Source organism: Bos indicus, chromosome 24, assembly GCF_029378745.1.
Source record: "Bos indicus isolate NIAB-ARS_2022 breed Sahiwal x Tharparkar chromosome 24, NIAB-ARS_B.indTharparkar_mat_pri_1.0, whole genome shotgun sequence".
Lineage (NCBI taxonomy): Eukaryota > Metazoa > Chordata > Mammalia > Artiodactyla > Bovidae > Bos > Bos indicus.
The window spans coordinates 61,031,332-61,052,823 of record NC_091783.1 but is presented as its reverse complement, the minus strand read 5'-3'; the positions used below and the strand labels follow the sequence as shown (position 1 = coordinate 61,052,823).

Below are 21,492 nucleotides of genomic sequence, written 5' to 3'. Positions count from 1 at the left end.
TATTTCTATTTTACAACTTTCCATGGCTAAAATGATAGAAGAGCCCCCACCATTCCAGGAGACGAAGGCAACAGTTCTGAGCTGTGCTAAGGGGCAAAAGACTGTGTGTATGTGTGCGTGTGTATCTGGGTTGGGAGTGTGGAGGAAAAGACTGTGAGTGTGTGTGTGTGTGTATTGGGGTTGGGAGTATGGAGGAGTGTCTGTATGGGCACCTGGCCTGACAAGATGAAACACTTATTCCTGGGAGTCACTTTTATAAAGGAAACACCTTTGAGTTTTTCATGCCTAAAAGATTCCACTTAAGATTAACTGTTCAAGGTTACTTTAGAAAGAGTACAACAGACTATTTATAAATTACTTCCTATCCTGAAATGACCAACTTTATTCTTCCACATCTATGTTCATATTTTAATTTCACTAAATCTTTGAGCTCTAATTAGTCTGGTTAGAAGCACGTGACTAGAACATTCACATGCTGACAACCCTTTATGCAGTGAATCACATTAACTGTCACAATTCTTGTCACAAATTTTTAGAAACTATTTTCACCAGTGATTCCCAAATCCAACTACCTGTCAGAATCTCTTTGGAAGTTTTTATTTATTTTCTTTTTAATATTTTATTGAAATATAGCTTATAAAGGCGTCCCTGATAGCTCAGTTGGTAAAGAATCCACCTGCAATGCAGGAGACCCTGGTTTGATTCCTGGGTAGGGAAGATGCCCTGGAGAAAGGATAGGCTGCCCACTGCAGGATTCTTGGGCTCCCCTTGCAGCTCAGCTGGTAAAGAATCTGCCTGCAATGCAGGAGACCTGACCTGGAAAAGGTCAGTTTTCATTTCATTCCATTCCCAAAGAAAGGTAATGCCAAAAAATGCTCAAACTACTGCACAATTACACTCATCTCACACACTAGTAAAGTAATGCTCAAAATTCTCCAAGTCAGGCTTCAACAATACGTGAACCATGAACTTCCAGATGTTCAAGCTGGATTTAGAAAAGGAAGAGGAACCAGAGATCAAATTGCCAACATTCGTCAGATCACCAAAAAAGCAAAAGGGTTCCAGAAAAACATCTATTTCTGCTTTATTGACTATGCCAAAGCGTTTGATTGTGTGGATCACAACAAACTATGGAAAATTCTTCAAGAGATGGCAATACTAGACCACCTGACCTGCCTCCTGAGAAATCTGTATGCAGGTCGAGAAGCAACAGTTAGAACTGGACATGGAACAACAGACTGGCTCCAAATCAGGAAAGGAGTACATCAAGGCTGTATATCGTCACCCTGCTTATTTAACTTCTACGCAGAGTACATCAAGAGAAACGCTGGGCTGGATGAAGCAACAAGCTGGAATCAAGACTGCCGGGAGAAATAACAATAACCTCAGATATGCAGATGACACCACCCTTATGGCAGAAAGTGAAGAGGAACTCAAAAGCTTCTTGATGAAAGTGAAGGAGGAGAGTGAAAAAGTTGGCTTCAAGCTTAACATTCAGAAAACGAAGATCATGGCATCTGGTCCCATCACTTCATGGCAAATAGATGAGGAAACAGTGGAAACAGTGAGAGACTTTATTTTCTTGGGCTCCAAAATCACGGCAGATGGTGACTGCAGCCATGAAATTAAAAGACACTTGCTCCTTGGAAGAAAAGCTATGACCAACCTAGACAGCATTTTAAAAAGCAGAGACATTACTTTGCCAACAAAGTCAAAGCTATGGTTTTTCCAGTAGTCATGTATGGATGTGAGAGTTGGACAGTAAAGAAAGCTGAGCACTGAAGAATTGATGCTTCTGAACTGTGGTGTTGGAGAAGACTCTTGAGAGTCCCTTGGACTGCAAGGAGATCCAACCAGTCCATCCTAAAGAGATCAGTCCTGAATATTCATCGGAAGGACTGATGCTGAAGCTGAAACTCCAATACTTTGGCCACCTCATGCGAAGAACTGACTTATTGGAAAAGACCCTGATGCTGGGAAAGATTGAGGGCAGGAGGAGAAGGGGATGACAGAGGATGAGATGGTTGGATGGCATCGCTGACTCGATGGACACGGGTTTGAGTAAACTCCGAGAGTTGGTGATGGACAGGGAGGCCTGGCATGCTGCAGTCCATGGGGTTACAGAGAGCTGGACACAACTGAGTGACTGAACTGAACTGAACTGATAGATGGTATACAATCTTATGTAAGTTACAGGTGTACAATATAATGATGCACAATTTTTAAAGGCTATATTCCATTTATAGTTATTATAAAATACTGGCTATATTCCCTGCATTGTACAATATACCCTTGTAATTTATTTTACATACAACAGTTTGTTCCTCTTAATCTTCTGCCCCCATATTGCCCCTCCCCGTTTCCTCAACCCTTCTAGTAACCACTGGTTCGTTTTCTGTATCTGAGTCTGTTTCTTTTTTGTTATATTATTCAATCCTGTTGTATTTCTTAGATTCTACATAAATGATATTATACAGTATTTGTCTTGCCCTGACTTATTTCATTTGGTAGAACACCCTCTTTTTTATGGTGTAGCAGTATTCCATTATGTGTGTGTATATATACAGACACACACACATCTTTACCCATTCATCTGTTCATAGACACTTAGTCTGCCTTCCATACCTTGGCAATTGTAAATAATGCTTCTATGAACATTGGGGTGCAAGTCTCTTTGAACTGGTGTTTTGGCTGGAAGCTTTTAAATATACAAATCTCTAGGCCATCTTAGAAAGATGAGGGCACAGAGAATGAGGCAGAGATCTGAATTTTAAATTCCCTAGATGGTTTATGGATTAGTATGTGTGAACTGCCCATTTAAAGGCTTTTCTTGCCTTCTAAATTAATTACCACAAAACAACACAATATAAAACACTTGACCCACTGACAAAAATTTTATGTAGAGAAGTTAAGGTTAACACAAAGCCATAAAAAGAATTAAGGTTTTACCCTTGAGGCTCTTGGACGGTCTTGTTCTCTATTTTTTGTTCACATTCTTTTATCATGGAAGTTAAAATAACCTGATTAAAAAAAAATTGACTTTAGTGAAATATAGGTAGCACAGTAAAATTAAAGATTTAATTGAGTATTTAATATTGCCATAAGCTAATATGTTAATTAAAAGAGGAAACTTTTGGCAGTTACTTTGTTAAAGGCTTGCCTCTTGTTTGTTCTATTCTACAGATAGCCTCCATCTTCGATGCAAAAATCCTGAACAAAATACTAGCAAGTTGAATCTACCTTCATCTATTAATAAAAGGAATTATGCATCATAACTAAGTGGGATTTTTTACAGGGTTCAAAGATTGCTTTAGCATATAAAAACCCATTAATATCAAATATTGTGAGAGAATAAAAAACCATAATTATGTAATCATCTCAACTGACTCAGAAAAATACATCTAACAATATCCAATCACCCCTCATGATAAAAATACTCAACCAACCAGCAGTAAAAATGAATTCCCTCAGGTTGGAAAGGGCAACTATAAAATGTACAAAGCACAATAGGGAAAAAGCTAAAAAGAGGGAAAGAAAGCAATTCCTAATCATAATTTTAACATGTCTTTCATAGCTGATAGAACAACCAGATCACAAAAAGTTAATACAAATATAAGAGAACTGGCTCATAAAATTAACTACCTTTACCTCATGAAGCAAAAATCCAGGGATCAATAAAGAAATAATGGAAATGAGAATCTAATTTGAACTAAGTGATAACAAAGCTACAGTGGAGCAAAAGGGATGTGGCTAAAGGAACACTGACAGCCTTAAATTTATGTATCAGAAGAGAAGAAAAGTTAACAAGTGAAAAATCCAAGCTTCCTCCTTAAGGAGTTAGAAAAACAGGAAAAAAAAAAAAATCAAACCTAAAGAAAGCAGAAGGAAATAAAGATGAAAATAGTAGTCAAACTAAAAACCAGAGAAAAATCAACAAAGTTCAGTATTTGAAAAGGTTAATAAAATTCATAACCCTTAACAAAACTATTTTAAAAAGAAAGCAAAAAACAAATTAATATCAGAAGTAAAAAGGTATAGCAATATAGAGCCTACAGTAAGGAAAAGGGAAAAAAATACAGTAAAAGTATTAGAAAATAATATATTATTTACTATAATAATAGTGACTTTCCTGCATTTGAAACTTACTTAAAAAATCCAGAGACATTTTATTATTAGAATTAATAATAAAGTTTCTCAGGTTAGCCAGACATAAATTCAACATATAAAAGTTACATACATTTCTACACACCAATAACAAAGTGTTAAAAAACATATAATCCTAAAAAAAGTTAGCATTATAGCATTATAAATATAAGGTGACAGTTTTGTTCAAACAAAATTATAAAACTTTATTGAAAGACATTAAAGGAGACCTAAATAAATGTAAGATACAGTATGTTCTGGATGCTTGCGTGCATGCTCAGTTGCTAAGTCGTGTCTATTTTTGACCCCATGGACTGTCCATGGGATTTTCTAGACAAGAGTACTGGAACGGATTGCCACCTTCTCCTCCAGAGCATCTTCCTGACCCAGGCACGGAGCCTGTGTCTCTTGCACCTTCTGCATTGGCAGGTGGATTTTTTTTTTACCACTGGGAAGCCCCATGTTCTAGATAGAAGACTCAAAATTATGAAGTTGATGTCTCTCCCAATTAATTTATAGAATCAATTAAACTTCATCAGAATATGAACAAGATCATTCTGGGAACCTTGTTTAATGCTAAAGTTTACATAAAAATGATAAGAGTCATGAAAAGTTCTAAAAAAATGACAGGATGCTGAACCTGCCCTGTTAGATTTCAGGACTTTTTAACAAGTGACTGTAATAAAGACAGTTCATTACAATGATACAGTTCATATCAATGTTATAATAACCAAGGAGATCAGCAGAAAAGAATGTTCCTGAGTAACAGACACAGGAATACAAGGAAACATCAGGTATGACAGAAGTGGAACTGCCAATCAGTACAGACATAATGAACTGCTCCATAAACAATAATGGGACAGCTGGTCATCTGTATAGAAAAAAACATAATTTAAGCACTACCTCACACCATACATAAAAACTAATTTTAGATGGATTATGAATTTTATTGTAAAAATACAATTTTAAACATTTTAAGAAGAAAGTATAGGAGATCATGTCTTAGAAAGATTTAATCAATCTATTAAAATTAAAAATCAGTGTTCAAATAGGCCAAAAATACAAAAAAAATTGGGAAAAGATATTCACAAAATACAAAATGAACAGAATACTGGTATTCCAATTATATAACAAACATCAAAGAAATAATAGGAAAAAATATCATCCAAAGTGAGAAAAATGGGCAAAAAAACCTAAAAAGGCTTTGATGTTAGTAAGCACATAAAGAATTCCAAGTTTGAAAACAATCAAGGAAATGCAATGAAAACCATCATGAGATACCACTTTGTATCTACCGAATTCAAAGAAGTCCAAAAACATCGAGCACTGACAAAGACAAGGAGGAAAAGGTTACAACTCCAGCGTGTCCGTTCAGTGCAGCACTTGGATCACCAGTGAGCTCAGAGACAGAAGCTTTGCTGGCTGAGTGTGACGGTGGATACGCTGTACTGAGTGTGTGAGAGTTGAGAGTGAGCGTGGACTACTGGGAGGAAAAAGAGGTGTGGTGAAGGGGTAACGGGAAGATTTTTGTTTTGTTTTGTTTTGTTTAGGACGGAGAGTCAAACATGGTAATAGGCTAAAGAAAAGCTGATAGAAAAACAGATTGATGACATAGAATAGGAAATAAATGATAAAACCTGTGTCTTCTGTCCTGAGGTCACAGGAAGATAAACAGAATGAGAAGTGTTATGAGGAAATGGAGACAGAAAATAGAAACTCTGCCTCTAAGAAAGCTGATGGTCTGAGATAATACTGTACAGTAGTTTGCAGATAAAAAGCATTTCACATACATTCCTTGCTAAATTCTAGACAGTTCGTTATGCCTACTTCAGAGAGATGCAAAAGGAGCTGCTTAAGATCTCATCACTAGTTAATAAATCTGTAAAATGACACTGAACTCAATTTGAAAAAATTAAGCACAGCATACCATAATCAGGCCTCACACAAAGAGGAATGAAAGTCTGAATAGGAGAAAATGAACTTCCCAGGTGGTGCTAGTGGTAAAGAAACCGCTTGCCAATGCAGCAGACAAGGAGACAAGGTTGGATCCCGGGGTGGGGAAGATCCCTTGGAGGCGGGCACGGCAACCCACTCCAGTGTTCTTGCCTGAGAATCCCATGGACAGGGGAGCCTGGAGGGCTACAGTCCATGGGGTTGCAAAGAGTCAGACACGACTGAAGCGACTTAGCACGCACGCATAGGAGATATTAAAACACATGGTCATGGTGCTGATAATCACAGTGGCTTAATCATGACAGCAGCTTACTTCGTGCTCTGGAGAAAGATGTTCCATGTCGATGCGTAAACATCTGAGACCAGGTAAAAAGTGATTAACCATTAAATCCTCTGAAATGACTTGAGAGAAAGTAGTTAAGGACATTTACAAAAACCAAACTGGTATGTCCAACAGAACAACAGAAGCAGATTTCTTAAATGATGCCTATGGTATGCTTATCACTTAGAGCCAACAGGCTTCCCTCAAGCCTCATTCTTATCTGTTGTGTTAGTTACTTGTCAAAAGTCAACTGTGTTTATTGCCACAAATTTCTTCATGTCAGAAGCACTGGTTATTGTTACAGCACATAGTTTAATAACATGGTATGTAAACATACGAAATAATAAGGGTGAAAATGAAATCATGAAATTTAACTGGATGATTAAATGAGGATAAAAAGAAAATTAATGTTTCCATGACATTTAAGTTGAAAGCCCAGTTGCTTAAAACATTGCTGTTTAAAATATATGCATATTAAAATATAAAGAAAAATACAAAAATCTAGAAAAATTCAGTACCCATTATCAGAAATGTTTCCGGATTCTCTTTAAACAAAGTTAAGTTGAAATTCATAGACAATTATATTACAAATGTGATTATTCTAAGGCGGCTGATGTTTAAAACTCTAATCAGCAGACTGACAGAAGAAATTCTTTAACTCTACACCAAAAGATTGGTAAAATAAGTTACATTTATGTGTTTTAAGTTAAAAGAAGTTACCTTAGGTATCTATCATTTTCTTGATTTCTTACTTCAACCATTCTGTTAAACTGACCCACACTGGTCCTGACTGAATTGGGCGAGAGAGGTTTTGCTGTAATGAGTTTAGTACTGCCTATATTTCTTAGTCCTATGAGTTTAGCTGATTATATGACATTGAAGGGAGTCGGGAAAGTAGATGCATTTCCCAAGAAAACAATTCACCCTGTTCATTCACATTACTTAATGACACTTTCTCACCTATCATAGTTGTGAGCCATTTAAAAATAGTTCTTATTTAATATACCATATTAATATTAAAGTGAAAAGTGCCAGTAAATGACTTCCCCTATAAAGATGAACTGATTTTTCTGAAGCAAATTACAATAAACTTTATTAAGTAAAAAAAAAATCCATATAACTACTGCCTTGAAAATATAGTTATTTTCAAGACAGAGAGGAATAAAGCCTCCTCTCTCCCTACTCACTGTTTGGTCCTCTCCCCCATGAAACCCCACAGTGTCTCAAGAGTTGGAAACTTATAGGTCATTTAGTCCTGTCTGAGGTTAGAAACCACCTCTACCTCATCCGTGAGTGATGGCACAAGGCCTCTGACAGGACATTCAGTCTCACAGAAGAGGCCATTGTACTTTTAGATAACTCAGAAAGTTCTTCTCAGATCACAGGCCTCCCTGCTCGTCAGCATTTACACAAATGGGCCTAAGTTTTTTTCTACATAACAACCTTTAAACTAATTTTCAAATTATCTTTTTATCCCTAAATCATTCCAAGTCAAATATTTCTAGACTCCTTCAAATTTTATATTAAACATCATTTCTTGACACAACACCTTGCCAAACCTATTAAAAGATGATGATGTGTTCTATCAGCTCAGAATGCAATGGAATACAGGATAGACAGACAATGTGATTTTCTTGGTGGCCATAACCACCCTGCTCACTCAAGTCCAAGTTCTGACTCATGGAGAAGGGCTCGCACAGGGTCTACCGTTAAGATGCTTCTTCCCCTTCCTGTGCTGGTGTGGAGGCTTTTTCCTGTGTGTCCTCTGCAGCGATGCTCTGTGCACGCCTAACCATGCAGTGATGCCCCTTCCATACGGACGCCTCTGCTTTCAGAAACCACTGCCTTGTTCACCTGGAAAATTACGTTTACAGAGCTGAAATGTTTGATCTTTCTTTTTCTGACTTTCTCATTTTCTTGAGGCATATTTCACGTGAAACTCGAAGAAAATTTAAGATTACACGTAGCTTTTCACTGAAGTTTGTAAACATCTACTTTCGCAAAGTTTAGGGAACAGGTATGAACATATCCGTGTTCTCTTTCTTTGACACGCCACACTCTGACATGCCATTATTTCTTTCTTGGAAGGGTCCTGTCACTTCTCCATTACTAGAGTCCTTCCTTGAGAATTCACAATTATCACTTCCTCTTCTTGCTTCCTCTATCTTCTCTAAGTTGAAAATGCCAACAAGATAAACTAGGAATGATAGTTAACTTCTGCTTTTAGTGGAATTAAACTTATAGAAAATATATGGTTAGTTGAGGCAAAATTATCAAAATATGGTATCTCTGCCCATTTTATAATCTATATTATAAAAAAGTAGCTTATGTCAGCCACATGACTAGGCAATTTTCAGTAGAGTCCCAAAATGAAATGCTCTCAACCATGCATTGAGCTTCAAGCTTTCCCATTTTGAAAAGGACCAGCAGCTCCTTAACACACGGTTCTACATTTCCATTTTCCTACCATCATCTCTCCTGTCCTAACCATAATTCTCTGATTATGTTCTGCGGCACGTACTTTCACAGTCCTATTCAAGTGTTTAGTGTTCACCCCTTTTCAATCTCTTATTTCCCCTTTCTAGGGCTATTCTGCTTTTAATGGGAAAGCCTGAAAGCTGGAGTTTGCTCTGCCCATCATTATCTTTACTTCCTTCTTAGTTTTATTTCATTTTTATTTCTTAGTTTTATTTTACTAGGTCTTGGACAGTAAAGAGAACATTTAACAGGATAGCTAAAGTTCGTTGTTGTAGTCACAATTTTGCTTTTAACTATTAAAAAACAGAAGTCACTAATGTCTTCAAGTTTTAGTTTAATCATTTATAGAAAGTAGTGAGTGACATGGGTTAGATGATCTCTGAACTTTCCTCCAGTTCTGCTATCAATGCAAATGATTAACCTGGGTGGCCCTGTATTTTTTTTTCAATGAGTGATATGTCTCCAAGAGATATTCATACGATCATAAAGGTGGTTAAACAGTAATTAAAAGTGAATGCCAGGACAAAGACAAGGCTTCCTTTTGATTAACAGAGAAGCCTCAGCTGTAGCTCATTTGTGGCTTAAGTCATACAGCTGATTAACACAGACAAAATTTTAGTCAATGTTTTCAAGACCATAGAACATATAAAAATAGAAGACTCAAAGTTGTCTTTTAAAATTAGGGGATGGCTAGAATGAAGAGTGGGGCAGGTCAACTCAAATTTTTAAACTTCTACTCTACTTATTTAAGCTGAAAAAAAACATTCTACTTCTCAATCTTTGACAACTGAGGTTCACAGCAAAACTGATCCTTAAATATAGATAACATAATAAAGCAAGGATACAACAACAGGAAAGTGCGCTGTAGGCTTCAAAGAGATGGGTAGCGATATCCAGTCGTTTAGAGTCCACAATTTGTAAGTTGTTCACCAAGGCTAACTTATGCAGATGCGGTATAACAACTGAAAAGAGGAAAAGAAATTATTAATTTTAACCTAAAATGTCCTTTATCCATTTGAAAAATAATATTTCATTTTATAAAATTTTATTTTAATTTTGGATGATTTCGAAAGATCACCCACATCCTATACTTGCTTTTTCTTACTAGGGAAGAAAGCATGTTTTTTCAGAATAAAGAGTGATCCAGAATTTGGGAGAAAGAGATCACAGCGTGCCATCATGACCTAATTGTGAGGATGCACACAGGTCATTTAGCTTCACTGCAACTCAGTTTCCCAATCTGAAAAATGAAAACCAAATAAATAAATGTAAACAACCTACCTCTTGTGTTATTATTATAAAGTTTATACAAATCAGGTATTAATGTTGCTATTAAAAGATAAAAAGTATACTTATTCTCTTTCAATATCAAATGATTTCACTACTTCATGAAAATATTACTGGCTTTAGTCTCTCAAGTTCATAGCAAAGACCAATGTCAAACAGCACAGGTGGCTGAGTTTTCAAGTCACTCAAGGGCTCAGTATGTGATATCTCAATGAACAGCGTAAAATTTCAAAAATACAGATAACACGCTACTAAAATAAAAGAGATGGCCCAAGAAACAATAACCACTTCAGTAACGCTGAGCACCCCTACTGCCTAAGATCATGAGCTCTAAATACCATTTCCCACTAAAACCAGGGTTCCTTGGAGAAATGGCTCCAGGGTAAGTGATTATCAAGCTGTTGATCACAGGGTCCCTTTCTAGCCCCTGCTTGGTTGGGGGACTCAGAGCATGGCTCATCAGGGCGTCTTCTGACAGTCGAGGTGACTTCTTTCATGTTTACACTGAATTTGCATATGTTAAAGCCACAATCTCCTTATCGAAAAATCTTTCTCAATAGATCAGCACTATAATTACAATCTTTAAGCTTACCTTAGTAAATGTAAAAAAAAAAAACAAACCTACAAAAACTTAGGACAACTACGGCCATTTTTAGGGGACTTTTTGACTTGTCAAAATTAGTAACAACATACTTAAGAGGTGTTCTAAAAACATAAGACAAAAACTTCAACTATTCATTGAATTCCTAATCAATTTACTGAAACTTTGATTCATTAACTGGCATGCTGAGGCCTCAACAAAATGGTGGCTCTGAGACAGTCTCTCAAAGAGTCTTTATTTCATTTCTGCCCAAATTTACCTTCCTTGCACTTGTTTATCTATAAAAGCGTGGCCTCTCTATTCATTCTGCTCATTCTGTTATTTCTTATTCAAGCAATCCTTTCCTCAATGTTTTTCTCAGAAACTCAACAACCACACTACACAATATCCCCTTAAAACTGCTTAACTAGAAAACAAACCTAAACAAGTTTCTTTAAATTCTAGTCTACTGACAGTTAAAGGCAATCATGTAGGATCTTCCTAAATCTCTGAAGACAGACATTTATTACAGAATTCAACATTTCATTATATAAGTACTGTCCTGGGTTACCATATCTGTAACAATTAATTCACTCAACTGTTAACCCCTCAGATGGAGATAAATGGTTAAAAGATTTAATAACCGAAATGAGAGTATTTCTACAAATGACCTTCAGTGGGCAAGGAAAATAGGAAACACACAACATAAGGCCACTTCTGGAGCCTTTCACTTAAAGATTCAAAACTGCAAACAAAGTAAAGATAAATCAACAGGAAATTTTTAAAAAATAGATTTTAGTAAAGTTCCAAAATATATTCTGGGGTAGATCCAATAGCAAAAATGAAGGGAATCATGTCCTCTCTTTTTATAAACGGGCTGAGATCTAAAATAAGGAACTTAAAAAACAAAACAAAACTGATTTGAAATGTAAAACTGCCATGTTAGAAAATCTCTGAAGTATGACTGAACATTTTCAGAGAGCCTTATAAAGTTAAAAAAGTGGAAAACAAAATTGTATCATAGTCTGAAAAATATTCCCCGGTGGTTCAGACGGTAAATAGTCTGCCCGCAATGCGGGACACCCGAGTTCAATCCCTGGGTCTGGAAGAGCCTCTGGAGAAGGAAATGGCAACCCACTCCAGTATTCTTGCCTGGAAAATCCTATGGACGGAGGAGCTGGCAGGCTACAGCCCATAGGGTTGCAAAGAGTCGGACACGACTGAGCGACTTCACTCACTCACTGGAAAAACCAAATGGCCCTCGAGATAAAAATAAAAACCAAAAGGGCTGTGATAACTAAGAGTCTGGGAAAGAAAAAGGGGCACTGGGTGGACCGATGTCTCCTATTCTCTAAGAAACAGAGGGAGAGAAGAAATAGAAAAGTTATAAAGTATCACTCCAAGAAACAGCAGTTACTACCCTGCAATGCTCTGATCTTTCTCTAATTCCTAACAGTAATTGTCTGTAAATACAGATAGGTAACAATATAGCATCCTTGTCAATATGGGTTCTACTTTGTCTACCATTCACCTTATTAATATAAGACATTAAGTTCCTTGGGGTAAAGTTTTAAAGCAAAAGAGAAATCAACTGACTGAGTAGTAAATACAGAAGAAAAAAATTTTTGTTTTTTGTCTTAAAACAGACTGGTCAATCAATATACAGTTAACTTGTAGAAGGCTTCAGGGATAATGGTTTACTACACCTATTCAAGCATTGGAAACTTCTATTCTCAATCCTTTCTCTAGTCAAACCTTGTTATTTTGGGATCATTATGAAAAGAAAATTTCTTTCTTCTATGCAATGTGTCAACCTTTCTCTTGAATGTACATACAAAGGTTCGATTGTGTTCTCAACAATGTGGTGCCCACCAAAGGTCCACTGACTATTTAGACTGTTCCTTGATTCAATAGCCAAGACCTGCTTCAGGGCAATTACAGCCTCAGTAAAGTTAGTCAAAGCTCCTGCGAGGGCCATCTGTAAATCTAATGTTACTACTATGAGGAACTAACCCTGCTGCTCACTAAAATACTAAACCTTTTTCTGTTAACTAATTGTGAAATATGTGAAGTATTATTTCCTCCTCACGTTACCAACACTATTACCCATCAAGAAACAATCCTCTGACTGTGTTCTTGTAGCTCCATAAGTATTCATGCCCTTTTGGACACTGCAGTCCAAATCCTTACAATATTTTTGGTGATAATTCTTATAAACTGACTTAGGAAACCAAGCCTGTGATCCTTTCAAGAGCATGTCAATGGCTAAAAATAAAAGGACTAAGATGTAGCAGTGATAATTGTCATGGTTTTGGCATAATAATTATTGGGTGCTTTGATACCACTCAGAAATTGTAGTCATAAAGGTTGAGGCTCACTGTTGAAGTAACACTATAGAAACTGGAAAAAATGCTTTAGCAGATCATTATGCAGATTATTCAGCAGATTGACAAGCTGTGACTTAAAATTGTTGAATGGCATGCTAAGTGGAAGAAATGTACATTTTTCATAACATATCTAAAAACACATATAAATTTCCTTAGAAATAGAATTAAATAATAATCTCTAAATATAAGGAACACAGTTATTTTGAAATTAAGTTATTAAGAACTGTTCTAAAAATAACTTGAAATTATTTATGAGTTACTTTTCATATGTCTACAGGACATAGTGTAAGAAACCACTGAGTGACAGCAATAATGATCAATCCCCAATAAAAAACTTGTTTCACTTGGTAGCTTTCAGTGCATGAAAGACAAAGTGCAGAAAAGGCTTTAACATATGACACATCCTCAGAGAAACTGATGGTTTTGCTCTTACATGTCAATTCAGGAAAGAGTAAAAAAACACAACTTACACTCATCTCGGAACCTTGGTTCTGCATTAGGCCCAACTCTACCAAATGTTTTTATGATCTCTGTATGCAGAGAATATTGGTCTTGATATTGAGGGTCTTCCAGGAAAGAAGCCAACTGCATTTTCACTCTTTCCAGCAACTTAAAATTGAATATTATACAGTCAGATTGAGAGAAAGATAGACACTAAACATGGTTTGCATAACTGGATTCAAATGACTTATATCAACATGAGTTGAAGTTTGAAATTAATTAAGTACTTCTTTAGTCTTTCAGCTCAGAAAAGATCCTACATATTTATGTTTGCCAACTCATTTTTTTTTTAAACACAAATATTCCCTGACAAACTGTAGAAAGATCCCGTAATATTTAGGGAAAAACATAAATGTATGATGATTTTGTGTCTAAGTCAGAATTCTTAAAACAGATCACAGTGTAAGTTACCCTCTTATTCACCTTCTGAAAGCAATGAGTCATTAGTGACTTATATATTACTCATATTTCCCTAAAAGTTTTTATTTTGGGATTTAAGAACATGTTGAAATTCTGCCAAGACTGCAAGCTTTGCAGAATGATGTATTTTTTAATTTTGCTCCACCAGTAAAATATATATATATATATATGTAAGTGAAAAAACAGAGAACACTTTTTCCCACAACTAACAAAGTTGTTTAGTTTTTTGTTATAAAAAAAATCTCTATGACAAAAATTTTACAAAACAGTCTATATATATATAATTTTTGTGTGTGTGTGAAACGCCTATGAGATGGAAAATCTTGTTTTCCATTTAAGTGGCTAATACGTCCACAAATAATTGATTTTCTAGTGTACAGAATTTTTCATTGTGCAAGGACATGTCCAATCTCATAACAGAGAATAACATTCTGATACTAATTTTGATAAGTGTCTAACAGTTAATGCTGCAGACAGAACCGAACAAACTTTAGATCACACAAGTTTCTGAATCAAAATACACTTTGAGGGAGGAAGACTTTGGTGATCTCCTGAAGCAGGCATGACAGAGGCTGTCACAGTGGTGTGGACTGCCAGAAGACGACACCAGTCTACGACATGACTTGCAGCTTGACATGAATGACAGTTACAAGAACATCGGAACCTCTAGCCTCCATTCCCGAAACTGAGGAAACCTGTTCTCTTCAAATCTGCACGCACTAACCACTGGGAATTTATGCGGACTATCCAGAAGGCTACTGAATAAGAGAAGACTTTGAAACTAGATCTGCTGTGAAGGATTATTCAATTGCTGATTATTAAGCAATATCCAGACAAGCTTAGAAAAGAACATCTGAGAGCTGGCTTATACTGAAGTTTCTAACTGAGAAGAAAGACTAGAGATTGCCTTAGCATATGAAAAGATACTCTTGGTAGGTTACCATATTTTCAAATACTGAGATCCCTCCGGCCCAAAATTAACTAAGAAATAAAATGAATGCATATGCTCCCTGCCCCCAACCCCAGGGTATGTGTATGGTCATATGCTTTCATCACCTCGGCAGTACATACAGATAAATAAATTTCACTCATTTCCTACCTCTCTTTGAATAACTGTTTCCATAATCGTGCCAAAGGCTGGAATCGTAGCAATCCTGACAGAGCTGTTAGAATAAAAGAAGAAAAAAACTGACATTTTCTTTGAGATGAAAAACTGGTTATTATTAAAGAATATATCAAGGTAAGTACAAGGTAAATATACTGTATTAGTCGCTAGCAATGACAAATTAAATTTAAAAAAAGCAGACCAAGAAGAATGCTCAAAAAGACAGACAGGATAACTTAAGGTCGCAGTCTGTGGAACTCACAATTCAGGATCACTGGACAAGGTAACAAGGGCCGGAGCAACCCGCTTGTCAACTAACGCTTCACTCATGCCTCGAAGAGTCAGCTGTAAACCAGTCAACATGCAATAAAAAATGGTTTGGTAAACTGGAATGAGAACTGGGTTAGCTGTGACTGAGGATGGGCAGGCAGACTCACTGGCCTTTCTTGGTTTAGTCACCCACATGAGACATTAAAACGTTAAGCCTCTGGTTCATGCCACTATACTTACTGGTAACAACATGTTAGTGAGATTAGCAGAGCATCCCTTCTTGGCTTGGAAGAAATAGTCCATCAGCATGTGTTAAGCTTTGGAGATGTTTACTGAGGAACAGTGCTACTAATAACCCCTTGCAATACACGGCCTCGTCATTACGTTTACTGTGAAGGCAGACTTAAAAAAACCCAAAACCCATACATGAACAGTAGTATAATAGTTTAAAATCAAGTAAGCATAATCCCATATTATTATTTTAGAGAGTTAAACCTACTCTTCAATGAATTTAAAAGCTGATGGTTATTTCTTGACAGGCACGTTTTGAAAGGGATGCTGAAGGTAAAAGGCAAGGACGACACTTACATTTCAGGGTCACTGGAGAGAGTTATGAGAGCAGGAACAACCCTCTGAGCTACCAGAGTTTCATTCACCCCCTTCACCAACAGCTGATTGGTCAGCGCAGGGGGTATTCACAGGTGATGCATGGAAAGAACAAATAACAATGCCACGGGAAGAAGAAAGGAACAACCAAGAGAAAGAGAAAACACAAAAGCAAAACCAAAATTAGAAGCTAAGCCAATATGACTACCGGAGTGCTTAAAAAAGGCAGAGAACGCTTAGGAGGAAAATAAAGCTTCCACAGCCTAGCAGTCCCCGAAAACAGCTTGTCACCAATTCAATGGCAATTTGTACTTTTGGTCACACAGTCTACACAATTTCCATATTCAATTAAAAGGCAATTTAAAATAAAGCTTTATTCTTTATCATTATTATTTTTTTAAAGAAGCCAAAAAGACGACATACTGGGTTCTGTGGTTAAATTCTTTAAATAAATCTGCTATAATTTTGTTTTGACCAACAAGGTACAAACTGGACTGTTTTTAAACCAAACTCAAACGGCTAGCAGCCACCACTAAATTGCTTTTGACTGTTCTAAAGCACGTAAATTTTAAAATCACATACAAAAATTCCCAGTCTTTCACATCACAGAGCTTTCTTTCTTGAGGTATAGAGACCTAAGACAGCCTAGTGCAAAGGAGTTACTTCATGTGGGCATCAGACCTGGGTTCAGACTGTAGCTCTCCACTTATTAGGCATGTGGCCTCACATATATTACACCATCCCTTGAAACTCAGTTTTCTCATCTGAAAATGGTGACTGTCATCTACCTCCAGGGATCACGCACTACTAGCTGCACATAATACACTTAACAATGTGTCTGACAAAGTCCAGGCATTCAGGAAATGCAAGTGCAATGATTGTGATGACTCAAAGGACGCAAGCTTCGTGATACATCTAGAAAAAGACATTGAATTAAAGAATGTTTCCGGTTGGTCCAAGGAGGCAATGCTGACAAATAGCTCATTTCTCTAACAGCTCAAATTAAAAAAAATATGATAACCACAATTAGACCTATTTCTATAATCTAACTATAAAACAATTTTTTAGCAGCCAACCCTAAATTGTAGAACAAGAGGACAATATTGAGCTATATGCATTTTGTTTTTATAGAAATCACAGCATTTTATGAGCTTCAACAGAGAAGGGTAACATCTTAATCCTATAATCTCAATTTCAGAATGTAAATACAAATTATTAATCTTAAATGCTAACCTTGTAAGGGAACTAGTCCTCCAAGAAGAGGGAAGATGTCATGGAATCTTTAGTAACAAAAACCCAACAGGTACTTTTGAATCTGCTTCAGTATTCTGAAATAATTTTTATTTCAACAGAACCATGGATAATTTAGACAGGAATAAAATGACAAAAGAATTTGTTACTACTTTAAAAGCATTACAGATGTCAGGTAGAAAGAAATAGGGGGAAGAAATTAAAATATTGTTAAATAAAACTTTCTTCTCTGTATCATTTTATAAATAAAAAGGCATCCCTGGTGGCTCAGATAGTAAAGAATCTGCCTGCAATACAGGAGACCGGGGTTCAATCCCTGGGGCAGGAAAATCCCCTAGAGAAGGGAATGGCAACCCACTCTAGTACACTTGCCTGGGAAATCCCATGGACAGAAGAGTCTGGCAAGCTACCATCCACAAGGTCACAAAGAGTTGGACTGTTAAATAAAACTCTCTTTTCTGTATCATTTTATAAACAAAATAGCTTAGATTTGAATCAGTAAAGTACATTTTGAAAGGTTTATATTGTGCCAGCCAAAAAGCCTTAAAATGGACTCATTCACTGGTCTTAAAAGCCCATGCCTCCTTTGAGTTGTGGTCTTAATACCACTTGCTTTGTTTCCTTCTGAGTGATGTAAGAAATCATTTGAAACTAACTCTCTGCATCTTTTGGGAAACCCACCACGTCACACTACAAGTCACACAAGAGGGTCTCTTCTATAAATCAACTTCAATACTAACTTGTTACATCAAGAATATACTTTCTCTTATTTAACAATGACTAGATTTCCCCTTTTTGTCCTGCTGTCTGAAAACTCAGAGCTAAATTTAGTGTTCAATTTCACTAAGTATCCAATATCAAGTTCCTGATATATCCATTTCTCACTTTCTTATCAATAGTTTCTGTTCTGACATTAAAAACTTAAAAAATTTTAAGTCCCCCCCTTTTTACATTTTTATTTTGAATTAAGTCATTTTTGGGTGGCAGGGGAAGCAAGCATAATTGCAAATTATAATGTATTAGTATCAAAAGAAATCTTATGAAATAATCTTTTAATACAATATTGTTTAAAATAAGGCTCGTTGACAAAAATAATTTTAATTTTTCCTGATGACTTTTACTGGCATGCTCAGTAAAACTACTTTTATCATAAATGAATTTGAAAAAATACTGAGATGTCTCTCAAATTAGACTCAGAAATTCATAATCAACCTGAGAACATTGAAAACTGCTTAAGCATAGGTATAGTTTCCAACCAGGACTGACAGCAGACATAGAAACCAAAACCAAAACCAGACAAAAGTCACATGTAAGAAATAAGGCGGAAAAAATACAAAAACAAGTAAAGAGGGAGGAGACCTCATTTTCTTTAAACTATTTTCATTTATATGGTATGCTTCATCAGTATATATAGACACATTAGAAATAAATGTTTTAAGACAAAGAAATAGCTCTTATGGTCTTAGAATACAATTCTATGAAGAGAGTATATTAAAGAAATACGATGCTCTTTTCTTTTGGGGGAAAGAGGAGGCTAAAGAAAGACTTTCTTCTTTCATGGTAATAACTTTTCAGCATACTGAATAATCAAAAATTATTTGTACCTAAAAGGAACTTATTATGATAGGCATCTAACTAAATTTTTAATTTGGCATTTGTCTTGATAAAGACCACGTGATTGGTTTTTTGGATCAAATTTGTATAACTGTGGAATAACATGGACAGAGGATTTTCAATCTTCTGATAAGAATGGAATTTTCTTTAGATGCCACAAACAGTTAAAAGTTTTAGATGGTATATGTTTTAAAAGCTATCAGTGCTCTAATCCTTTGATTGCAATTTACCTTAAATTATCTAGAAATTCTGAAATGTAGGAAGAAATGAATTCTCTCCTTCTTCTTATGAAAATAAATGCTTTAAGATATTTTAAAAATGACAGACACAATAGGGACAGTTTTAGCCTGAACAAACATACTTTTCTTAAACTATTATATTATCTTGTGAAGTAATGGCATAGATTTAAAAAACAATCATAATAATAGTTAACATTTATTAAGTTCTTCTAATTATGTGTCAGACACTGTCTTAAGGCTTTTATAAGTATTAACTCATTTAATATTAACAAAAAATCCTTTGAGATGGATACTTATTATTATCTTCACTTTATAGATGAGAAAACCAAGGCCAGAGAAGTCTGAACCTGGCATTAAGTGGCAGAGACAGATGCTGAACCCAGGCAGGATGGCTCTGTGATAAGACTCAAGAACAGTAAAACATTCAAAGCCAACTTTAGTGCTCACATTCTAGTTCTAAAAACATACATACATGAACTAGGCTGACACAATTTCCTTTGTGAAGGATAAAAAAGATAGGTATTTCAATTTTCATACTAAACTTGGGTAGGTGGCAATTTAAGAAAATCTAGTTAAATTATACGAAGTGTCTTCTCTCTTTTAAGTCTACGGGCAGTTAAAGTCTAGAGATGCTATTATTCCAGATATGATATGCGAGGAAATAACAAAGTAGGAATAATCAATAAATATTTCCGTAATTGCAACGATTGAATCAAAGTATATTTTACTCATGAGTTCAACTATATTTTACAACTTTATAAATGCCCTCTACTGTTTTAGTTTGTTTTAATAGCCATTTGCCTCAGTAAATAGAAAAGTATAGCCAAGAAGATTTACATAGGACGGAAATAAATAAGATTTAAAAGAAATTTGAGGAGAGGAAATGATAATATAATAACATTCGAGGAACCAATAAGGCTAAAAAACAATCCGAAATATTCCAAAACTAAATTTCTGCCCCATCCCACAGGACACAACTAGATACTATTCAATGCCACAAAACATACATCAACGTAACGCAGTATGAAAAGCTCCCTCCCTTCAAAAAAATATTCCCTCTCCCTCTTCCAAAGAAAATCACTGTGATCTGAAAATCTTGTTTACATACCTCAAACATTCTAGCAGCAGTACACCTCACGAGTGCTGACGTGTGGACAACACCATACCACAGAACAGTTAACAGTAACTCATGGTAAGCTGGATTTGCACTGCAAGAGAAAAATCAACGCTAAAAGTGAGAGCCACAGTGTCTTACTGGGGTACTGAAAACTCTACCTTTCTGAGGAATACTAGTGACAAAAATATTGGCAAAACATATAGAATTACTTTCTATGGTTTAATAGGCTATGTCTAAGATTCTTTAAAAAAAGGAAGTCAGTTTATACAACTACAAACTTTTAGCACATTCAGGAACTAAGTTTCTCTAAGCATGTGCAAAGACGATAGACATTTCAACTCTTTAATAGCATAAAAGTTAAAATTATAAAAAAATAAAGTAAAATAAAATTTACTACTTATGAGAAGAAACACTGGACTAAGAGTCAGATGGGTAAGTTGTAACCTTTGTGAGTCTTAATTTCTGACATCTATAAACAGTGGTAAAACAATACTGTCCTATATATGGCATATGGGTGGTATAGGATCAGTTAGGATAACCCAAATCAAGGATAACTCAAACCACCATATGGAAGGGTTAAGTTGGGTGTGACACTTATCTAAATGTGGGATAGTGTTATTAATAAATACATAAACCTGTTTTTAGTAAAGAATGAGAAGAAACTACTTAAGCAGCTAGATGATGTGATTATGAGTTCAGTTCAGTTCAGTTCGGTCCCTCAGTCATGCCCGACTCTTTGAGACCCCATGGACTGCAGCACGCCAGGCCTCCCTGTCCATCACCGACTCCAGGAGTTTACTCAAACTCATGTCCATTAAGTCAGTGATGCTATCCAACCATCTTATCCTCTGTCGTCCCCTTCTCCTCCTGCCCTCAATCTTTCCCAGCATCAGGGTCTTTTCAAATGAGTAAGTTCTTCACATCAGGTGGCCAAAGTACTAGAGTTTCAGCTTTAGCGGCAGTCCTTCCAATGAATATTCAGGGCTGATTTCCTTTAGGATGGACTGGTTGGATCTCCTTGCTGTCCAAGGAACTCTCAAGAGTCTTCTCCAACACCACAGTTCAAAAGCATCAATTCTTTGGTGCTCAGCTTTCTTTATGGTCCAACTCACATTCATACATGACTACTAGAAAAACCATAGCTTTGACTAGATGGGTCTTTGTTGGCAAAGTGATGTCTCTGCTTTTTAATATGCTGTCTAGGTAGGTCATAACTTTT

General features: G+C 36.0%; 1 protein-coding gene across 9 annotated transcripts in view; it reads right to left on the bottom strand.

Moving 5' to 3' along the window:
• Positions 1-21,492, bottom strand: part of RELCH (RAB11 binding and LisH domain, coiled-coil and HEAT repeat containing) — a 114,129-nt gene that overhangs the window by 7,579 nt on the left and 85,058 nt on the right. For 5 of the 9 annotated variants that reach the window (XM_019986736.2, XM_019986739.2, XM_070779142.1 and 2 more), the window contains 7 exons: positions 20,265-20,364; positions 16,035-16,117; positions 15,171-15,234; positions 13,621-13,759; positions 9,742-9,858; positions 6,410-6,498; positions 2,950-3,020 (listed from right to left, as the gene is read on the bottom strand). In XM_019986736.2, coding sequence (XP_019842295.2) covers positions 2,950-3,020; positions 6,410-6,498; positions 9,742-9,858; positions 13,621-13,759; positions 15,171-15,234; positions 16,035-16,117; positions 20,265-20,364 — 663 coding nt within the window. Of the gene's footprint in view, positions 1-2,949; positions 3,021-6,409; positions 6,499-9,741; positions 9,859-13,620; positions 13,760-15,170; positions 15,235-15,438; positions 15,522-16,034; positions 16,118-20,264; positions 20,365-21,492 lie in introns of those variants that run through there. The other 4 variants (XM_019986737.2, XM_019986740.2, XR_011563877.1 and 1 more) reach the window with 3 other exon arrangements.